The sequence below is a fragment of the Siniperca chuatsi genome, linkage group LG12 (assembly GCF_020085105.1).
Source record: "Siniperca chuatsi isolate FFG_IHB_CAS linkage group LG12, ASM2008510v1, whole genome shotgun sequence".
Lineage (NCBI taxonomy): Eukaryota > Metazoa > Chordata > Actinopteri > Centrarchiformes > Sinipercidae > Siniperca > Siniperca chuatsi.
Genome location: NC_058053.1, coordinates 20616682 through 20638466, shown reverse-complemented (window position 1 = coordinate 20638466; position 21785 = coordinate 20616682). Strand labels below are relative to the sequence as shown.

The window sequence follows — 21785 nt, the reverse complement described above, 5'->3', positions numbered from 1 at the left end:
GCTATCAAAAACACCACCTCCATGATTTAAATGCGTTGTGTCTCCCACCACCAGGGCACTGCTCTCTTAACAGTGGACCAGAGGAGATGGGAGGATCTGAAGAGTCGACTGAAAATTGCCCAACCTCTCCACCTGCCCCCTCGCCCAGGTGCTCACCCACAAAATAAAACACATACACCAAATGCTCTGGCAATTATTCTGTAATACAAAGCAGAGACAGAGTATCAAGCACGACATAATGAAAGTCACGTCTTTGCCCCATTCCCTGATTGATCATGTGGTGTGTGTGTGTGTGTGTGTAATGAAAAAGCTGAATAGGAGGACAGATAACGTGAATGGCTCAGACACTGAATCATGCGTGTCACAGCCTTCTACGGGAAATTTATTTACAGAATTTATCAAATTTTCAACCTCTGTTGAAGTAAACTACCAGCTTTATCCACACTAAATTCACATTTATGGACAAGCAGTAACCGGATGAATGTTGAGTTTACTTAAATTTTACACACAATCAAACTCTATATTGCTATCGATCACATTTCAACATGGGGATACTGTACATTTACACTGTTGCTCTTCTTCCTGTGATTAGAGTTGTGAGAACAGTTGAAGTGCCTTGGAGGCAGTGTGGGAAACCGCCTGTTAGTACAGTTGAGGCTGAGAACTAACAGAAAATCAATGGCTTCAGTTTTAGTCAGCAGTGCCACTGACACCAGCAGTATCAATCTGACTTTGATCCACATCCAAAGACCCTCGACACTGGTGCCACTCACTCACTACAGGCAGATCATTACAGCACTGAGCTGGCCTTTACTCACACGGTCCTACTCAAAAGCACTTGCAAAAATTGTCTCTGTGGTCAGCAGTCATATGTAATCACAGAGCCTCCCACTGGGTGTACTGTTGTTAAATTTCTATATCATGTACATTAGATATTAAACTCCCTGATTAGAAGAAGGACAAGGATCTCTTCTAACAAGGATTTGTTGTGACAAGGATAAATTATTACAACAGTCATCCAATTTAAATCTAGAATGCTGACACATGAAGCAAGCATGAATTTGAAATGCATGGGGTGGGGGGAGAGCTTGTGAATGGGGAAATTAACTTTTGGAAACCCGCAGTGCAGTTACAGTCCTCCTGCTGGAACAGGAGAAGTGGTGAACTGAATATAGTATCATTAGGTAGAGTTAGGGTGGGCTTCAGTAATGGCCAATCACATCAGCTCCTCTCATCCCTTTTTAAAATAGCTTGTTTCCTAATGGACCTAAAAGAAGACTCTACATCCCCTGTCCTAATTTTTGTTTTAGGAGACACTGAAATACCGAGGCAGTTTTCAAGGCAGGGATTTAACAGTAACTTTACTGTGCAATATGCAATTATAATAATTGTTATTTTTTCTTGACACAAATGCATCTACATACATAAATGTGTGTAAAACCTGCAACACATTTAAGTGTTGAGCACCGATAGGAACACCCAAACAGTACATGAATGCCATCTGCAGGACAGCAAGGGATACTACCACAGATTCAAGCTTCAGCTGACTTATAAAGACCACTGCAACAACCAGTTCAGACATTCAAATTTGATCACTGACTTGATCAGAGTCCCACCCTGACTGTATGAAAATGTTGAAATAAACAATTTTCACAGATACATTTTGTTATAGCTGTGCAGTTATCAATAAATTTCTGGTCTTCTATCTGCCTGACAGAAAACGGGGGTTTCCGGGCCAAGATGTATGACATTACTCAACATCCCTTCTTCAAACGGGGCATTGCTGTGCTGGTGTTGGCACAGTCAGTGCTGCTCTCAGTCAAGGTAAAGCCTCATATAATAATAATGTAATTTATTTTATGTATGCTTCTTATTTATTTCTTTGTTTTTTATCTCCTATGACTTTTTTATTTCTTTTGCATGTCAGGTACATTTAAGGTGTTTTATATTGGAATGTGCTAAATAATTATAATGGGAACTGACATATTGGCATGTGTTTGAATCTGCTCTTCTCCAGTGGGACGTAGACGATCAAGTAACATTTCCTCTTGCCACCATGTCAGTAGTCTTCACCTTTATATTTGTACTGGAGGTGAGCCTGTTATCCTATTTACTCATCCATCCTTCTCTGGGTATAGACGTCTATCTGTTACTTACTGGTGTTGTTACCCAGGTGACCATGAAGCTGATAGCCATGTCTCCAGCGGGTTACTGGCAGAGCAGACGGAATCGCTATGACCTGCTGGTCACATCATTGGGTGTCATCTGGATAGTCCTGCACTTTTCCTTACTGGTTAGACAAATTACTCTCACATTAAGGGAACATTTTTGGAAATCTAATTAAGTCAATGTTAAGTATTTTAACAAATACTACACAAATAACTACGTCATTTTCCCCTCTAGAATGCATATACATACATGATGGGCACATGTGTGATTGTCTTCAGATTCTTTACAATATGTGGGAAGCATGTGAGTATATTTGCATGCTAGAACATACTCAATTCAGTGTATTTTGCCAAAGAAGAATGCGTATTGTAACAACAAAATATGCTTCTGAATGTGTGTGCGTGTGTGTCTGATAAAGGTGACTCTGAAGATGCTGCTGTTGACTGTGGTCGTCAGCATGTACAAGAGCTTCTTCATCATCGTGGGCATGTTCCTCCTTCTCCTCTGCTACGCATTTGCTGGCGTTGTTCTCTTTGGAACTGTCAAATATGGAGAGAACATCAACCGGTAAGGATTAGATCTTCTGTTTATTGACGAGACCCTGTCCTTCATTATGCTGCTTATTCCCGCTGATGAGCGTTGCAGACTGTATGCAGTAGATAGTAAAACACTTTCTGTCTGATTCTGTTTGTCTCCCCTAATTGCAGTCATGCAAACTTCTCCACAGCGGGCAAGGCTATCACTGTTCTCTTCCGTATTGTCACAGGGGAAGATTGGAATAAAATCATGCATGACTGCATGGTAAGATGGGCTGCAGGTCCAGCACACATCCCCACAGACAAAAGAACAGACCATCTATTCCCCATCTGGAAAAATACTATATGTTAACATTTTATATTGTGTTGAAAGGGTCACTTCACCTCAATTTTCTGCCGCTACACCAATACAATGGAGGCAAAAGGATTTTTGTTTGTGGTGCTCACAGCAAAATTAACAGTTACTCCAGTTACTCCCACTTGTTCATATAACTTTGGATACTCCACAGACCTCACTGCCAGCAGTTTTCACTAGAGCTACTTTATCGCAATAAAATAGCCCCAATGAATACTGCTGACATGACTATCTGCATGGCTAGACATCACTATGTAAATAAGAAACAATTTTTTTTAATGACTTGAGTGAACCGACCTTTTACCATAACATTTCAGGGAACATTTTATATGTTTTGTCCAAACAGTGATGCAATTTATGTTTTGTTTTTTTCCGTCCCCAGGTGCAGGCTCCATTCTGCACCCCCGATAAACATCGCTACTGGGAGACTGACTGTGGCAACTACGCTGGAGCGCTTATCTACTTCTGCTCTTTCTATGTCATTATTGCCTACATCATGCTCAACCTACTCGTAGGTCAGTGTGTGTAGGTGTATTTGTATTAATAACAATGTGGGGACCAAATCTTGTCACACACAATCACATTATGGGAACTCACCTTCAATTTGGGGACAAAAAGCAAGTTCCCATAAGGTAACCCATTACATTTATGGGTTAAGACTTTGATTAAGGTGCATGAATAAAATACATTCAAAAGACAAACTTGAGCTTTGGCAACAGGGGCAAGGGCTCTATTTCTTTTCTATTTCGTCTTTTGTTACTCAAGACTGCACACTTACGTGTAGATTTGTCATCTCTCCAAAGAGACAACAAAGAATTTCTCTAGAGACGAGAGTTTAGTTTATTACAGTTTATTATCAGCACAATGATCAAATCCCTTCATGCTGAAATTATTATTTCTTTCTCACGTCGGAGGCCGCCATATAAGAAGAGGGAGAGAGGCAGAATGACATGGCAGAAAAAAGGAAAGGAGTTCACAGAGGGCATGAGCAGAATCAAAATGAGCACGAGTTTTAGATAGGAACCAAACCATCTCTCTACATGGTTTTGAATGTGTCTACCGTGTGTATCTGTATCATTCATTTTTGTATGGATTGTAATCTTGTCTGGAAAGGCACAGATGGTGAGGCATAAACCAGAGATACTTATTATGATAGGAGAGCCACCACTGACATTTCGCAAAGAACACTCTTTAGTACCTTGAAATCACACACACAAAAGAAGCAATGTATGAAAAAAGCAAGAACAGCAAAAGTGATTGTTGTATGAATAAAAGTAAACTAGAGAATCGAGTGTCTTCTTGCTTGAACTCTGGAATATTTGCATCTGTGAGTATTAATCTCTTGCTATTGCTGCAGCCATCATCGTGGAGAACTTCTCTCTGTTCTACTCCACCGAGGAGGACCAGCTGCTGAGCTATAATGACCTGAGGCACTTCCAAATCATCTGGAACATGGTGGATGACAAACGGGAGGTGAGAAATTAGCAATAGGAGAGAGGATGACGATCATATAGCTATGAGCAAAGGATAATATAGAGAAGATAAAAGCAGGACGAGAGATAATGAGAAAGGCTGAAGGGAATGGAGTATAGCATTGAGTAATAGGAGTAAAAGTAATTAAAACAGTGGGTGCTGGATTAAAAATGTCGACCCCCCTCCCAGTTATCCATGATGTCATCCAGATGTACTGTGGGCTTTTCTTTTCAAGTACTTGTGCAGGCATGTACAATTATAACATACTGAACAATATATATGTGAGCAGCAGCCCTTACCTACTGTATATATATATATATATGGTCCCACCCCAACCCGTAACTATGGTCTGACATCCCATATCAAAACCGAGCCCCCCCCCCACTCCACCCAACCACCCTAAAAATATCGAAAAAGGGTCATAAAGAGTTTTTCCTCTTAGGCTGAAAAGAAAGCATGTTGATAGAAATTGAAATGATTCTTTCAAGTTTTCCCAGAGGTTTTAAGGGAGCTTCTTAAGGTGAATTTGATTTTTTTCAAGGTTTGTAATGCACTGTTATGCAAACAGAGTAGAAAAAAGTTATAGCTTCTTTTTTTATAGTTGGTATATTAGCCTCATAATAGATTCCAAATAAGGCAGTGAGAGTGTTAAAAATGAAAAAACAAAAGCTCAACATAAATATTGAAGATTTAAAATTCAGGTCTAGTCTCAGCATCATAGACTTGTGTCAGGTTACCACCTCTTGAATAACCCTGTGACTTCTATGTTTCCCCAGGGTGTGATCCCGACGTCCAGGGTGAAGTTCCTGCTTCGTCTGCTCCGAGGCAGGCTGGAGGTGGACCTGGACAAAGACAAGTTGCTGTTTAAACACATGTGCTATGAGATGGAGCGACTGCACAGTGGAGGGGATGTGACCTTCCATGATGTGCTCAGGTGACCATGGAACACCACATACACTTCACGCAGATACAGTGTATAAGTATTTAAGGAGGACCCACTAAGATAACACAATGTAACGTCAATACTGAGCTGTACACCCGTACCCTCCTTTACTGCCTTGCAATTTGTGTTATAAGAAAAACTTAAATTATGTATTGAACTCACATATTAAATCTCCACTAGGCAAAATTTTAATGTAAATATACACCTGTTTTATTAGTACAAATCTCTAAATGGAGCTGCAACCGAAGTATTTGCTCTTTCTGTCCAGTTGAAATTCTGGCCCGAGGGATTATCACTGGAGAAACTTTAGATTTTGCACAGGAGGTAACAAATTGTGTGAAATAGAAAACCTGCTTCTAAAGAGAAATTGGGACTGAATGTGTTCAACACCTTGACTCCCCCCGATTGAACACAAACAATTTGGGGTCCTGGGAGTGTAGTCTTTAAACTTCAGTTAGGTCTTGATGGTTTGGTGCTACTTCTGTGCAATGTTGACTTGTACAGCTTTACCTTGTACAGCTTTACCTGTGTAAGTAAGTATTTTTCTTTTAAAGTGCTGATAATCTTTAATTTTAAGGAAGCAGAATTATATTCCACTAAATATATCTCTTTTGGCTGTATGTCTCTGTGTGTGGGGTTTGTTATATGTGTGTGTGTGTGTGTGTGTGTGTGTGTGTGTGTGTGTGTGTGTATTCATACAGCATGCTGTCATATCGCTCAGTGGACATTAGAAAGTCTCTCCAGCTGGAGGAGCTGTTGGCCAGGGAACAGTTGGAGTACACCATTGAAGAAGAGGTTGCCAAACAGACCATACGCATGTGGCTCAAGAAATGCCTCAAACGCATCCGGGCGGTTAGTCTCTCAAGAGAAAACACACAAACATGCCTTGTGAAAACTCATTCCCAGGGTATTTTACAAACATACATGTCTCCGCACACTATAGACCACATGTGTCCGTGTCCACTTGCAGAAGCAGCAGCAGTCGTGCAGCATCATCCACAGCCTGAGAGAGAGCCAGCAGCAGGAGCTGAGCCGTTTCCTCAACCCCCCCAGTATAGAGACCACCATGCCAAGTGAAGACCACAATACTAACAACCAAGACAACCCCTCGCAGCCTGAGGTAAAGCCCCACATCCATACCAACACTACACTACCAACACTACATATACAATCACACACACTCACAGCTTGATATATAGCAAGCACAGAATATAATCTGCAGGTGTGCGCTTGCACTGGTGAAACAAAGGATATCTCCTCCTTGTTTAGATGAGTGGTCTCCAGCAGCTACTGAGCCCCACATTATCAGACAGAGGAGGCTACAGGCAGGACTCTTCAGACCTGGGGAGACCACAGAGGAAGTTGGGACAGTGGCGGCTGCCTGCAGGTGTGTATGCCTCTGTATGCTGTCTATTGTAAGTGGTGCAGTTCTGTGGAGGACGTTCTGTTAAAGTGATTTGGAATTGGAACAAATCTTTACTCAAGTGTGTCTCTCTACCATGGAAAACCAGGACTTTATTTGTCCTTATATCCCAGAAAAAGTGATTTATTTATCCATACAAGTCAGTTAAAAGCCAACTCTTATTTACAATAGTGGCCTGGCAAGAGGCAAGAGCCCTTTTATGTGGATTTGTAAAAATGAAGACAAAGAAATGCATGTTGACAAATTCCAAGAGTCAGGCTGTGAATTCTCTGTTCTTTGTGTGTGTTGTGTCAGGTCGAACAAGTGTCAAGTCCATAGTGTGTAAGATGAACCCTGTCAATGATGAGGCTTCTTCGGGGTCAGAGGTGAAGAAGTGGTGGACCCGTCAGCTGACTGTGGAGAGCGACGAGAGCGGCGACGACCTCATCGACATTTAGAGAATGAGGCGCAGTGCATCCTGCAGTTTTTTACAGATGAGCTGGGAAGCTTGCTGGCTGACTCCCAAGTTGTTTCATTTCTTCTTGCTTTCCCCTTATCAATGAAAACAATGTTTTTAAAAAAATCTTTTTTAATCCAGGTTCAAATCTGTTCACAAAGTATGGTAGGCTGTGCGTGCAGCCCATCGATGAGACATTTGTTGAGCAGCCATTTTGACATGCAGTGATGATTTCATACTTCTGGGACAGGTATCCTCTGTGTTTTCCACTCATTATGATTACCACGTTTTTCTATGCAGGCACATATGGTGTTAAAGCAGACCATGACGAGAAAGGCATTCATGAAACGAACCAAGAAGCTGCTGTTGTATGTGTTTTCTACTGTTCTGCTGTTTAATGTCAACGTTTGAAACCAGTAATTGTGTTAATGCAGCTTGTCTCTGTTCTTCTGTTTTAGTCCATGTTTCTGATCTCTTCTGGTCTTCAGTATTACTTGTATAAATATTGATTTTCTTATAGTCACTTTATACTTGTTCTTGTTGGTAGAACAAGCAAATTATAGCAACTTTTAGATTTATGACTGAATGTAATTAAAAGTCAAATCTATCTTATGTATTTGTGAGGAGTTAAAACATGAAATATTTTGTAAATTATTATAAATCCTTAGCTTTATCAAGTATTCAACTATTCTAATAAAGGCCTACACTGCTTAGGCATTTATGAGCAAAAGAATTGTCTGACTTCATTTCCTTTACATTATACTACATACTTTTAGCAGACGCTTTTGTCCAAAGCAGTTTACAATAAGGGAACCTCCATGAGAACATTTTCCCCAGATATATTAGTGTATATAATATATGAAAATATTAATCATGAAGCAACATATCCTCGCTGTCCAATGAAAACCATGCTTCTCCAAAATACCAACGTTGTACACATGAGTCTGTCCTGTGTACAACATTCTTTTATTTATGCTGGACATTTTGGAATTTGTATTACGTGATTAAAACTAATTACTCTAAACAGTGAGGTAGTGAAAAACATTTAGGAACAATCTCAGTGCCAGTTCATTCTCTTACTTAACTGCTGATGCCTTGTTAATCACACTAGACTAAGTTCCCTTCAGCATTACTTTCTTGGACCTGAGGAGGTTTCTCACTAACAGAATCTAGAAACAAAACCGGACCAGGAAGCTTATGGAGTCCCTCACTTTTGCCAACAGTGGTTCCTTGTGGATCTTTAAATTAAAGATGGCATCTGTTGGCAGTTGTCAATTGTGCCAATTGAGAATGACTTCTGGATGGGAGCCAAAACGTCTTGATTCTGAAAACAGTGTCCAGATGACTACGACTGAAACCTTTTCTACGCTGCTTATAGTTTACAATGCATCATGTGCAGCCTGTATTAACTTAAACACAAGTCCTGAGTCTTTCCTGTTGTTTTGGCCATTCCATGATTCCATTAGAATGCCTGTTGCCCCCTTCATTGTGACTTGTTTTACACAGTAATTCAATTCAATTTATGAGGAATTTAATTATCCCTCTATGAGTAAAAAAACGTGGGATTAGACTAATGAAGGGGGTAATTGAGTGGACAGATGCTGTTTAATGATTCTCCTCATACACATCTGCTCAGATCAAACACTCCCCACCCCTTCTCTGGATAACACTGCCCTCTCCTGGATACTTGCTGAGCTGCTGTGATAAATTGTTTTCTGACTACATAGTCCCAACTTTGTTGTTTACATTTTTTGCTATGTATGAAATGCAACTAAGTGACCAAAGAAGAACTGACTGTTCTGAGGCTGGGGTGCAGAGCTGTTCCTTCTGAATACATTATATTGTACAGTTTTTTCCTCCTCCTTAACATACTCTCTGTTGAGTCATTGCTTATCCTGGTGCCCAGCATTTTCTCCATTTCACAGCGATGACCGATGATGACAGTCCTGTCATCTGCCATGAGCAGCTTGCTGTGGCTCTAGATGAGCTCAGTTTCCAACCAGCCATCCGGGTCAGCGTGAGTCTGCCGTCCACAGAATGAAATGTAGTTGATCCAGCAGACAGGCACTGTGAGCACATACACCCACTCACAAAAACAAACACATAAACAGAGTGTGTGTATTACCCTCTCATTTTATTTCTTGTGTTCCTTGATGATGTATTTCTGTCTAGTTAATTCATCAGACAATCGCTCTGGGTTAGATTTGAGCTAATTGACTAATGCACTCAACTACCGGCTACAGCGAAAGCTTTTCCCTTAAAAGGGGCCCTTGTTAGACACAGAATTAGCCCATTAAAAGAGACCAGGTCTTCATTTGTCCATTCAAAAGCCCAGTAAGTTTCACAGTTGATTGAGTGTGTATGGGGTTGGCTGGATAATGAATGTGAGGGAAAGCAGAGAGAGTGTAGAGAATCAGCTGCCTGTGGGACGCCTACTTGCTCTATAGAAATCATGACTTACTCACACATTCCACTCCCCCCGACATATGGTCCTGTAGGGAAACAGTGTGACATCAACCCTCTTGCCAATCAACTGTCTTTAATTTCTCTTTTCTCACTCTTTCTTCTCCTCAACCATCGCCTCTTAAGCTCCACTTTGCTCAGAACTAGCTCATCAAAGGGCTTTTTCTCTTTTTCTCTCATTTTCGCCCTGCGTGGTAGAACACTTTTTTGTCTTTTAATTGCCTCTGCATCACACTGGCTCTTACAGAGCCTGTTGTTTTTACCCTCTCCATTGTAATTTGCCCATCTCTCCCTCATGCATGTCCACTGCTTATTTAGGGCCTAATTGAGGCACTTTGGTAATTGAGGAGGAAGTTCTTAAGAGCAGAGGGAGTGGGAGAGTGTCTGTGAGTTGAGATTACCTGTAATTAAAGTACATGATGGCTTTGATGGCTTGGTCCCCTCCTGTTGAGATGTTGCCTTCAAACCCTGACGGCAGCCGCAGCATCGCATGGCCATAGCCTTCTCTGCCTATATTGCAGGACAAGACCACCACACACACACACACACGGATGCAGATTCTGCAAATAGTGCAAGCATGACACAAAGCCACCAAGAAGACATTCTTATATAAAAGACACACACACATACTGTTCATACTGTACATCCCCAGTGCAGTTGTTGATGACTCTCTACACAGCTAATTAAAAACTGGTTCTGGAGGAAGAAGTGTTTGAAAGTATATATGATTTAGAGCATACTTTTCACACTCCTACAGAAATGTATACCTCTGAGGCCAGAAATAAGGTGTGATTGCTCTTGAATATGTGAATGCTTGTTCTTTCAAATGGCAGAGATGTAAGTGGTTAGATTCCTCACGAACCTTTGATCTGATTTATCATTGGCCATTTCAACACCTTTCGCAAGAGCAAAAAGGATACTCAATGCTTGGCTCGCTTTCCATCTTGGCTGCAGCTACTGTCCATCTTGTCTCTACGATGCTTCATTGTGTGTCTCCTTTGCTGGTATCGAAGCACCCATAGCAGCAGAGAAAAACTTGGAAAACAGACGAAAGCACACTACACTTGAACACATTTAACAAACACAAAGAAGAAGCGCAAACTCATACACTCACTCCTTCACTCAAATAGAAACTTTCCTATAAACCATAAAACACACTGAGCAAAGACCTGAGACCAGACCAAAGAGAAGAGCACAGGCATTATGCGCTCAATCCATACAACCAGTGATGTGTGCCTCAACAGTAAGCCTGATTAGAGTAAATATGAGGTGAAGCAGGGTAAAAGCTTTCTCTTACTGAGCTCCTCGTGGCTATTGTCCCTTCTAGACATTATTGAGAGTGTCTGTCTGCAGCCTTGCGCAATTAAGGGACACGGACAGGGGTTAAAGCAGGGTGAGCCTCATAAGGATGCCATTGTTCCTCAAGGCCAAAATGGCATCTATTTCCAAAGATGCACAGTATAATCTGGCATGTACATTTGCACAGTAGTGACTAGTCATTTATCCTTTTGGCACATGACTACATAAGATTTTTCTGAAGATTAATGTGAAAATATCATAATTCCAATGTAGCTTCCTCTCCATTATACAGCAGATCCTTGTCAATCTTTCTCTCCTTTCCACACATTCTTAGCCTCATAAATAAGGTGGTGGCAGTGCAAATTAGCCGCCTGTATCTCATGTCAACATCCACCCCAGGTCTAGGCCTGATCCTGTCCCTGTGTTTTGAAACAGATGGCTACTACTACAATAAAAAAGTAGCAAATTATTTTAGCAGCAGGCAGCAAAAGCAATTAACAACTGGCATAATGTGTTGATTAAAATCCATTCCAGTCTCAATGAAGGGAGAAAAAACTCTAATTTTCCACTCAGTCAGTTGGCGTACATCCACCGCTCAAAGTATGCTGACCTTGACCTGACCACAGCTGCTGTTCACTTAGGACCAATATATGATTCTTTGACCTCATTCACTTGCCATTGATATGCAGTAAAAAGTCCCAATCTTTCTGCTATTGTGTTTGTTACAATAACTTATTTAAAAGTACAAATAAACCTAATCCATTTTTTAGTTACTATGTTCAAGACATTTCTCCCCAAATGTGAACTTACTAACGCACGTTTTGTTCCATGATGTATAGGTAAACTGTCTTGTACGATTGTATGTTATTCACATAAAAACATCAATTGTGAGATAAAACTGGCTCAGTTCGAACTTTAAGTCTCAGTCTCACCGTCCCAAATCACAAATTTTAAAACTGTCCTTTCACTGGTTTTCTCAGTGCTTCATAATCTCCACAAATGATCTGGGACAGGTTGTTTTCTGCCTAATTAGAACAAAATTCTTCTATTTTTTCATATAAGTTCAATTTAAAAGCCTGTTTCATGCTTGAAATATATCTCTCATATTTAGACTTTGACACTGCGCCTCCTTTGTAAATGTGATGAATGCAGGAAGTCATTTTCAGGCCTTTACCTCATGTACCTCATCAACAGCAGTCAATTGCCACCCCACCGACCACTGAGCACCAAGTGAGAGGCTCTACTTTGTCTTTGAGCCAGAAAATCTCATTTTCACTAAACACCTAATCAGTCCCATTCATCTGACCATGGTTCCCTAGTTCCCCAGTTCTACACCTGGCTTTGGCGTCTTTAATTACTGGGAGACAGGCTTTGTCTGATCTGGGGCCAAGATTGGAATATGACATGCAAATTCGGAAAGAAATCATACAGGCTCAAACCAATTCAATTACCCACCAATCAAAGTAGAAAGGCCTGTAATTGCAGTGAAAGGGTAACAATAAGAGAGCCTCCACTTCAGTCTGAGCATTGAGGATATTATAAGCAAGGAATAATGCCTACCTGCAGGGGGTGCTATGCTCAAGCTATTAAATTTCACTGCAGCGCGCAATCTTACAGATCACTGGGAAAGCATTTTTTAATGTGACTATAGCCCTCTGTGAGACATTACCTTATAATTTCATGTTTTTAACTCTGCTATTATGTCAAATTGTGCATGAATATGGTGCTTGTGAGCAAGGGAGCAGAAAATGGGTATGACATTATGAAGAAGCCAAGCATGCATGCCGCAATGTGAATTAAGAAATATTATTGTAATGTAACAGAAGAAGCAGCATTGTGTAGGAAATATTTCATATCAAAATAGTCTATGACAAGATGTTCTAAAAGAAAGACCTGGCTCCACTTGAGATCAAACCATTTTTCCATACCTTTGTAAAACTCCAACTCTGAACAAAATGCCTGGCTATATCCCTCACCGTCTTGTTCTGTATTTCTACTCCAATATCATGTCAGGGCATTCTGGGAGTTTTGTATCTGACCATAAATGTATTCAAAGCAAACAAACAAATAGAAAACAGCATCACATGCTACAGTAGGTCAAGCTGAAGAAGAATGGGTCTCAGACTTCATTATTGTCTGTTGGAACATTGTGCATTCACACAAAAGAACAACGTGCTTCCTCCTCAGCTCAATAAGCATCCATACAGTCTCTTATTCTACTGAGATCAAAGACTGCCTTTAATTTCAGTCAGTCCCCACCTGCACACATTTCCCTCCCCTTCCACTGGAAATTGTGAATGATTTTAATATATGTATTTGTCATCTGTCCCCTCCTCCCACTGTGTCCAACCTAGTCATTTCAAGTCCCAGACCCAGAGATGTATAAAAGCTGAGACAGAGAAATGGAATGGCAGTGACAGAGGCAGAGAAATACAGCAGTCTGCTGCCGACAGACAGAATCCCCCACTGGCTGCAGAATGGGATAGTTTGGGACAACTCAGGTACAAACTGACAACTTCAATTTTGCCTTTCCTTTGTTTTTCTCTTTTTATTCCTCTTTGTTTGGCTACATTTGAAGATTGCCAATCATGATATCAAAAGAGAACGCTGCTGTCATATAGTTTGTTTTCCAAATATAACCTTTTGCTGCTCTGCAGTCACACTCTATTTTTCAGATTCCAAAAATTCAAACTCATGTGCGGGGTATGCGCATGCATGCCGGCACATCCACACTGATTCACATGAGGATACATGTGCAAAAGCAAACAAACAAAATCAAACAACATCAAACAGTATCAAAGTGAAAATCAGTGTCCTTCATGGATTGTGTGATGTTACAGATTATTTTCTGCTTGGCTTGGCACTGTTCTGATTTTTTAAGACAGTGTAGATCTGATTTGAAAATAAGATTTTGATATTTGGCATGACAACTTTACAGCAATTAATTTCACACTGAGGACAGGACTTGCTAGGTCCTAAGTGTCTAGTCACAAGATTATTGGGATAAATCTGTTTGACTTTTTTTTTCAAGGAAACCTACTTTTATCCCCCATTTATCTAAATGATAGCTGCAGTCATCTGAATTTTCAACTGTTTAACTTGATAAACTCCTGGTCAACAGACTCTACATACATATTTAAGAGACAGTAAGGAAACCAAACAAGCAAGTCAATAAGTGTACCATCAAATGGTTTGTCGAGCTTGACCCGATCATTGAGGATGAGGTTACAGTATAGTCTTCACCCTGCCAGAAACAGGCCTCTCTAGTCTCCACACAATTCATTAGTACTGATGTGGCTCTACTGTAGACTGTATATAATAGTAATATAGTATATTTTGTAAAATAATAAACAGTCTATGGGCTCTACACAAACACAGAAGATACAAGATTTGTAGGATTACCAGAATGCTGTGTAAGTTTGCTAACTTAGTACATACTGTATATAAATGACTTACCCTAAGACAGTGGTAAGGAATAATGGAGGCCAAGGGATCCAGACTCACTGGAGCGCAGACACAGGCTTTTGTTGTTCCAGTCTCCGGGTGGGAGAAGGAGAAGCATCCTGGAGTTCAGACTGCCTCCATTTCTGTCCCTCTCTGTTCTTACAAATACACAAAAATGCAGCATCTTTTGCTTGTTGATCTTCCAAAGGGTTTGTATTAAGGAGCAGTGTAGTGCACTGAGCAAACAGTTGCATACGATTAGCTCTGAATAGTTTTTAGTTAATCTTAGTTAATCTTTATTTCCGTACTCAGAATTGACAAAAAGGAAATCTTAGTGATGTTACAGTGCTGCTAAAATTAACACCTCCCCTGGGATATTCATGTTTTACGGTTTTACAACTTTGAATTACTGAAGAATTATTAAGTAGGAGCAAACTCTTTAATGTCAAATAAAAAAAAAATCTACAAACAGATCCAAATTAAGTTCAAATATAAAACACAAAATTAATTGCACAAGTATTTACTCCCTCAAACACAGGACTTTCACCCAGGAGACCACTGTTCGTGTCCCGTGTGAAACCAAAAGTCAACACTGACTTATTTTAACTTAACAACCTATTCTGTCAAGGACGTGTTGCTTTTCTGACCACGCAATGACACCCTCACTAGATCAAAAAACAGGAAGAGGAACAAGATATAGACAGAAATTAGCAGATGGTTATCAAATTATCAGGGGTGAACAACTAATGGCAGGTTTGACATAAAGTATATCAACAGTTTTATTTAAAAAATCCTGAGGAGAAAGTCTGCTACCCCATTATCTCTATAGTGATATTTATTTATTTGTTTATTGTTTATATTAAGTTAGACTTATTTGTCACATCAAATACCCGAAGGCATCATTGGTCATAATGAAACTATAGGCTAAAAGAGGAAATAAACAGAATCAAGAATGGCATAAAATAAAATGTGCTTCACAATGACTCCTGCAGGCATTCAGCCTTCCTATATTTTTAACTTTCTAAGAGTTGGCAGGAAGCACTTAAACGGGGCCAGATTGAGGGCAGTTGTTTTTTTTTTTTAGATGGGCCAGTTAAAAGAATGCTGAATCTACTACTTTTCTCTGGCTGCAGAGGGTAATCAGCAGTAAACATAGTCCAGTGGTTGTGGTGGTGACTGTTAATGCTCATGTCACGTGAGACTATAGAAATGTGGGTCAAATCCCAGCTGAATCAAAAAGGTGAAAAGTTGATTTGTTACAATTTATTTTGTTACAATTTATTGTAAATCTGTTGTTTTGTACTTTAAGGACCACAGAAGAAAAACATTCAAATTTGCAGACACGATTCAAATCCACAATATCACCATTACCAGTCCTGTTTTATAACCGCTACTATGGTTTTCTGAGGCTCTCACACAGCTTTTTGAATAAAACATTATGGCTAAAATAATGTGGGGAAAGTGCTGTGGTTCCTGAGATAGCTAAGGATTCATTAGGGTGAGTTCATTTGAGGATAGTCAGAAACAAAGCCCAGCATCAGCTCAGAGAGGCGTCTAACACTATAAAAACAATACAATTAACAGATAAGTAACTAGAGAGCAATATCATGATTTATGCAAGCACCAACTAAAAAGGAGGTTGTCAGAAAAACCAAGATGATAACAAAAGAAAGATAAATGTCAAAGCATGTATTATGAACAATAACAAAAGCTTCTCAAAACCAAAAAAGCTCAAACAAAAAAAATGTTTCTCAAAAAATGTGATCCAACCACAGAATAACCAGCATCACTAACAAAACAAACAAAAATCTGTAAAGTATGAACAATGTTCAAAATCACACATACATAAATCCACTAGCACATATGCACCATATTTTTAAAAAGAAAACAATAAGTCATCAAGTCATCTGGAACGTACTGAATGACACCACCAATATGGCAAAGACTGTTTCCAATATGACTGATTTTAAATCTAGTCATAGAAGTAATAATTAGCCTATAATTAAAGATATTGAACTATGTTATCAGTTCAAGTTACATGAAAAGTATAATTTCATATTCAAGCAGATTTGAAGTACACCTGTTAATACAGTTAGTACAACTTTAGTGGTCTTAATTTAAAGCTCCCACAACTCTTTTCTTTTCTCAGTCAGCTTCTCACTATGAGCGAAGTGGTCCTACATGAGCACACTTAGACGTTAAAGGCGATATCATATATTTCCTTGCACCAATTAGGATTTAGCTGTATTTTAATCAAAATGTGATGACAGTTATTTACTTGTGTTGCAAGGCCTCTGTCAATCAAATTTGATCAAACCACACCCAGTCCTGATGAAGCAGTACGTTTTTGAGTGTTAAACTCTTAATAAATGATACCTAAGGATGTTTTTTTTTCTTCTGATCTTTAACTTTGACTGTTGTTTATTTAATCATGGATATTTAAAGTTACAGAAAACACTTGTACTAGAAATACTTCTAAAGTTTTCAGGGACTTTAAACAGACTCCTTGGATATACTTTTTTTTCCTTGGGAATAAAACATGAAAAAGTCCAGGGGGAATGTGGTAGTGAATACTTTTTATAGGCACTGTATATAACTGATCTTCTTTTATGCTCATTGTAATGTCTCTGATGTATTCCCACTGCATCTCATTGTTATTGTTATAGCACTTTAAAACACAACCTACAGCAGAAGAAGCAACATGTCGAAACAAGCAAACAAACAAACTCACACCACCTAACAAAGAAACATTCTTATATAGCCTACTGTATGTTTAATCTAGGACAAATTCATCATAGTTCAAGCTAATTTTGTGTTAAACATGGCCAAAAAGAAATTAATCAAAATATTCAAGTTGCACTGAAATCTGTGATCACCAGTGACTCATCCTTTGTAAATGTTTTCTTCTGTCCTTTATCAGAAGAACGGCACAACATATGCAACATCTGTCACTCTGCATGGGCTAAAATTGCTACTTTTACTGTGCTCCTGATTCCAAGCTCCTCATTGAGCCCAAGGTTTTCTTTTGGTAATGCTTTTAAAAGTACGCACTGCATCTTACACAATGTAATTCTTCCAATTCTTCTTACTAACGGTGTACCAGTAAAGTACGTACTGATACATACATGTAGGTACAAGGGAACAAGATGTGAGGTTAGGAAATAAGGAGGTAACAATCTGGGAAATTAAAAATAATTTATACTGTAGGTATTTTTTAACTAAGGGGTACCTATTCTAATATTTTGGGTTACAGTATGACCTACTGAGCGACAAAACTAGAAGTTTTCAGAAATACTTTATTTCTGTTTAAGTTTAAGTTTTGGGAGTAGATGGGGTAATCAGTTCGGTAGCTTTTAATAAATCAAAATGACCATATATTACTTACAAACACTGGAGGGGTAGAAGTGATAACAAAAAGAGGAATTCAAACTAATGGAAACTACCGTTGTTGTTTTGTTTTTTTCAGTTTGAGGTACTTACTAAATAACTACATAGTAGATTTGTGGTTTTACTTTGAAACAAACAAAGGTCCAGGGAAAAGTGTTTTCAGGAACATACCTTAGGCCTATAGCCTATTTGATACTGTGTATGCTGTAAAGTTGGCCTACTTTACAACATTGTACTTACAGGGAAACCTGAGGCGGTACAGGTTTATGTGGATTAACACTTGTTACGCAGCATGGTGTTCATTGTTGTTATGGAGTACAGGAAGTAGAAAAGCTTTTTTATGGAAGGTTTCTGTAGTAAATACTGCTGAACTGAAAACCAGGAGTGTCCATCTAACAGTCAAGGCAGGTGTAGAAGATTATCAATTTTATTTCCTGTCACAGTGTAACTGTCGTCAATAGTAAAGGATATTAACACTACAGTCAATGAAAAACTTTACTGAGACCCATTGCACAATATCAAAATTAAAATATGATACGACAAGCTATGGGTCATTAAATAACTTTGTTACATCTGGTTCCCTTGTACCTACATGTATGTGTCAGTATGTACTGTACTGGTACACCATTAGTACAAACATTTACTTTATCCTTCATCCACCTCCTTTTCAACAACAATGCCAGATCGCTCCAGAAACATGAGCAAAGAGTTGCCATAGAAGACAAAATTGCCACTTTTCAGCTCAAGGTTTACTTTGACGCTTACTACTAAATGTTACACTGCATTAGAATGAAGGAATAATTTACTTCATGCTGTGTGGAAGATGGGGAAAAAAACAGGGTCAGTGTTATGCAGGTATAAGGCTGAAAATGCTCCTTTGATGTGATGTGGCAGTTATATACAGTATGATCTTTACAAAGATTGTTCCCATGTACAGTAATAGACGACTGCAGACTAAGACTTTGACCACTAATGACTCATAAAGCCTCACTGCCACCTCAACTTGACAAATGGCAAATGTCAGCGGCATATTCTCCTGGTAGGCATAATTTTATTAAGTGCAAATATCACTGTGCTCCTTAGGAGACACTCAAAGGTTAGACCAACAGCTGTAGCAGTTTCATGTGTATTAACTGGGATTTTGCAGCAAGTCAGGCTCCCCCGAGTTGATGGACACAACCAGTCAAGCATGAGGAGGGGTGCTTTAACTAAATGCAATAAAGAGAAGCTCTGACTAAGATCATGTTTATTTAAAAGTCTGGGACAATAACCTAATGTAGGACAGTAAGGTAAGGGGGGAGGGAGGAAAACAGTAAAGAAAAGAGACAGAAGAGAAAGGGAAAGAGAGAAAATAATGGACTGGTGGCATATATAGGGGCAGATCAGTTTTTCCCATTTATTGGCCGTGGTAATTTGTTGACTCACTCATCCATGCAGAGTCTTTATGTTTAATGCAGGCCTCCAGAGGGGAAGAGAGGGAAGAGTGGGGGGTAGGAAATGGAAAGACAGGCAATAGGGGGTTAGGGGGTACCCTGAGAGATTAGCCTCCACCTCTCAGTGTGAGAGACGGAGGTGGATGAATATCAACCCTTAAAGTGGGCCTCAGATGCTAATGGGGATTTCATATTGGCCTGACTCTGTTCAATACACCTGCCAAATAATTGATGGGCATGCTCTAAAAATTAATGTCAAGATTAACTGGTTTGACCTTACAGGTGGTGTGTATGAATGAAATAAACATTATTTATCATAAATACAATCCCCAAAAGTACTATATTTAACATTCTGTAAAATATCATTATGGTTTATGGAAATTTCATTGCATTTCACTGATAATAAACATGAATTCAACAGATTCTCCTTAACTCCCAGTTCAATGTCATCCAGCTGTCAGATACTTGTCTGGGCTTTGACGTGTGCTCTGGTCTGACACCCATCATCCTCACCCAGCTGTTACTGGCATGCCTGCCCTGACCTGGCCCTCGAAAGGGTCATACCCATGTGGACAAACATTGGTGGCCCACTGCTGGCAATGGCTCCCTGCAAGTCCCATTTACAGAAAGGGTTATCACTGTCTGTTCTACTTAGAGACCTGAGAACATCAACCTATCCTTAACAACTACTGACGAAGACTGAAGCCTGTAACATATCATATTTTTAGTGTATTTTAGTGTAGAGTCACACTGTGAGGTTTCATGGTAAATAAGTGTTAAAATAAGTTTTTAGAAACTGTCTGGCAGATGTTCAGATCTACTTCAAAAAGTTGTCTGTTGAAGCACAACTAAGCAGGATATTGGCATGTGATGGCCTGGACAGCAGAGTTTGGGCCTGAAGGTTGAATATGAGGAGAAGCGTTGGCTTGGCAAGGCTTTCACACTACCCAAACAGTCTCAGGAACTAACAAATCCCAAGAAGCAAATCAGTAACAAAAAGTCCCATCAGTGCAAGTCTACAACTGTGTGATGTTTGACTGAATGGTGAAAAGGAGATATGGAGTAAAGAGAGACTGAATGTACCACAAAAGCATGATGCCTGTCTGCAAAGAAGTGATGAGCATTGAGTGTTTTCTGGTTATTTTTCTGCTTTATTTTGTTACATAGTAATGTTCTGCAGTGGAAAAGAGCCAATAGTGGTGATGTAGAGCACAAGTAATACTAACCATTACATTCATATTATTAGTACCACCATTATATAGCAGAATTTAGCATTAAGGCACATAATTTAGCACTTCGCTTGGAATATGCCTTCCTAAGCAGCAAGCTGTTGTTCTTTGTCAAATCCTCTATAGAAGCAGAATGCTACTGATTCAACTGCTTTTTTCTGAGACTCACATCATATTAACTTTAGATCAAAGATGAAATCAATATTTAACTCTCTGCTTGACTTTCATCTATTTTTAGGCCTCTTTGTTGATTTACCACTCCTTGGTATGTATGTCAGAGATGTTACATTGCTGCAATAGAGTATCTCTTGGGTATAGAATGACATGAATAAAAGCCTAGAGCTACCTCCAGCTATAGAAACTGATGTTCATCTCATAAAGGAATCAGCGGACTGTTCCATACACCCTGCTGCCTAAAATAGCATGTCTCTGGAGCATGATGTACATGATGTGCAAAACATCTGCGCCCCTCTATGAACCTTCCCCAGTGTTTGGTGATTTCTGCCTCTAGAGTATGCACACACATACAAACACACACACACACACACACACACACACACACACACACACACACACACACACACACATCTGTACACCATGGCTGAGATGTACTTCCAATACCCAGCAAGTGTGTTGGAGCTCCAGGGGTTGTGTCTACTGTATATGTGTGTGTGCATGCAGGCATGTGTGCATATGTATGACTGTGTGTGAGTGTGTGTGTTTGTCAGTGTCTGTGATGTCCCCAGCTATATCCAAGTATCACTCCTCAGCACTATCTCCCCACCAGTGCTGTCATAAGATAATGTGACAGGGTGTCAATCATGCCAGGGCCTGGGGTGCCATGGCGACAAGAGGGTTTTTGGCGGAACACTTTTGTGAGCAACACCAGGGAGAAGGCAACAGCAGGGACCACAGCACAGAACAAATCAACCTTACCACTGCCAGGTCTCACACATCCCTTCTTTTTTCTACAATCTCCCTCTGGCCACTCAATTCATCCAACCATTCTACTGGACTAAATCTTGACCCCTGTAAGAAAGAACCTGTGGGGGGGTCACATGCAGACAAAATGTTCTGCCATACCCTAAGAGAATCATCCCCAGCATCTAGCAAATGATCTGAGTATCCATCCCATCTCTGTGCCCAGGGCCCTACACTGTACAGTAGGCTAGCTGGGTGCTGCCACTCTTCCACT

The 21785-nt window shown here is 39.8% G+C and overlaps 1 protein-coding gene and 1 long non-coding RNA gene across 6 annotated transcripts in view; one reads left to right on the top strand and one right to left on the bottom strand.

The window, feature by feature from the left end:
• nalcn (sodium leak channel, non-selective) overlaps positions 1 to 8065 on the top strand; it is a 72115-nt gene extending 64050 nt beyond the window's left edge. For all 5 annotated transcript variants that reach the window (XM_044217257.1, XM_044217258.1, XM_044217254.1 and 2 more), the window contains 14 exons: positions 55 to 148; positions 1718 to 1824; positions 2018 to 2092; positions 2174 to 2293; positions 2404 to 2472; positions 2588 to 2736; positions 2877 to 2970; positions 3443 to 3575; positions 4418 to 4533; positions 5310 to 5467; positions 6178 to 6328; positions 6447 to 6596; positions 6746 to 6863; positions 7194 to 8065. In XM_044217257.1, the coding sequence (XP_044073192.1) occupies positions 55 to 148; positions 1718 to 1824; positions 2018 to 2092; positions 2174 to 2293; positions 2404 to 2472; positions 2588 to 2736; positions 2877 to 2970; positions 3443 to 3575; positions 4418 to 4533; positions 5310 to 5467; positions 6178 to 6328; positions 6447 to 6596; positions 6746 to 6863; positions 7194 to 7336 (1677 nt within the window). In that variant the 3' untranslated portion in view covers positions 7337 to 8065. The remainder of the gene's footprint in view (positions 1 to 54; positions 149 to 1717; positions 1825 to 2017; positions 2093 to 2173; positions 2294 to 2403; positions 2473 to 2587; positions 2737 to 2876; positions 2971 to 3442; positions 3576 to 4417; positions 4534 to 5309; positions 5468 to 6177; positions 6329 to 6446; positions 6597 to 6745; positions 6864 to 7193) is intronic.
• A 213-nt stretch (positions 8066 to 8278) lies between these two features.
• Positions 8279 to 10380, bottom strand: LOC122885730. The gene is made up of 2 exons (XR_006380178.1): positions 10200 to 10380; positions 8279 to 9358 (listed from the first exon to the last, which is right to left on the bottom strand). It is a non-coding gene; the product is annotated as an uncharacterized LOC122885730 (long non-coding RNA).
• Between the last annotated feature and the right edge of the window lie 11405 nt (positions 10381 to 21785).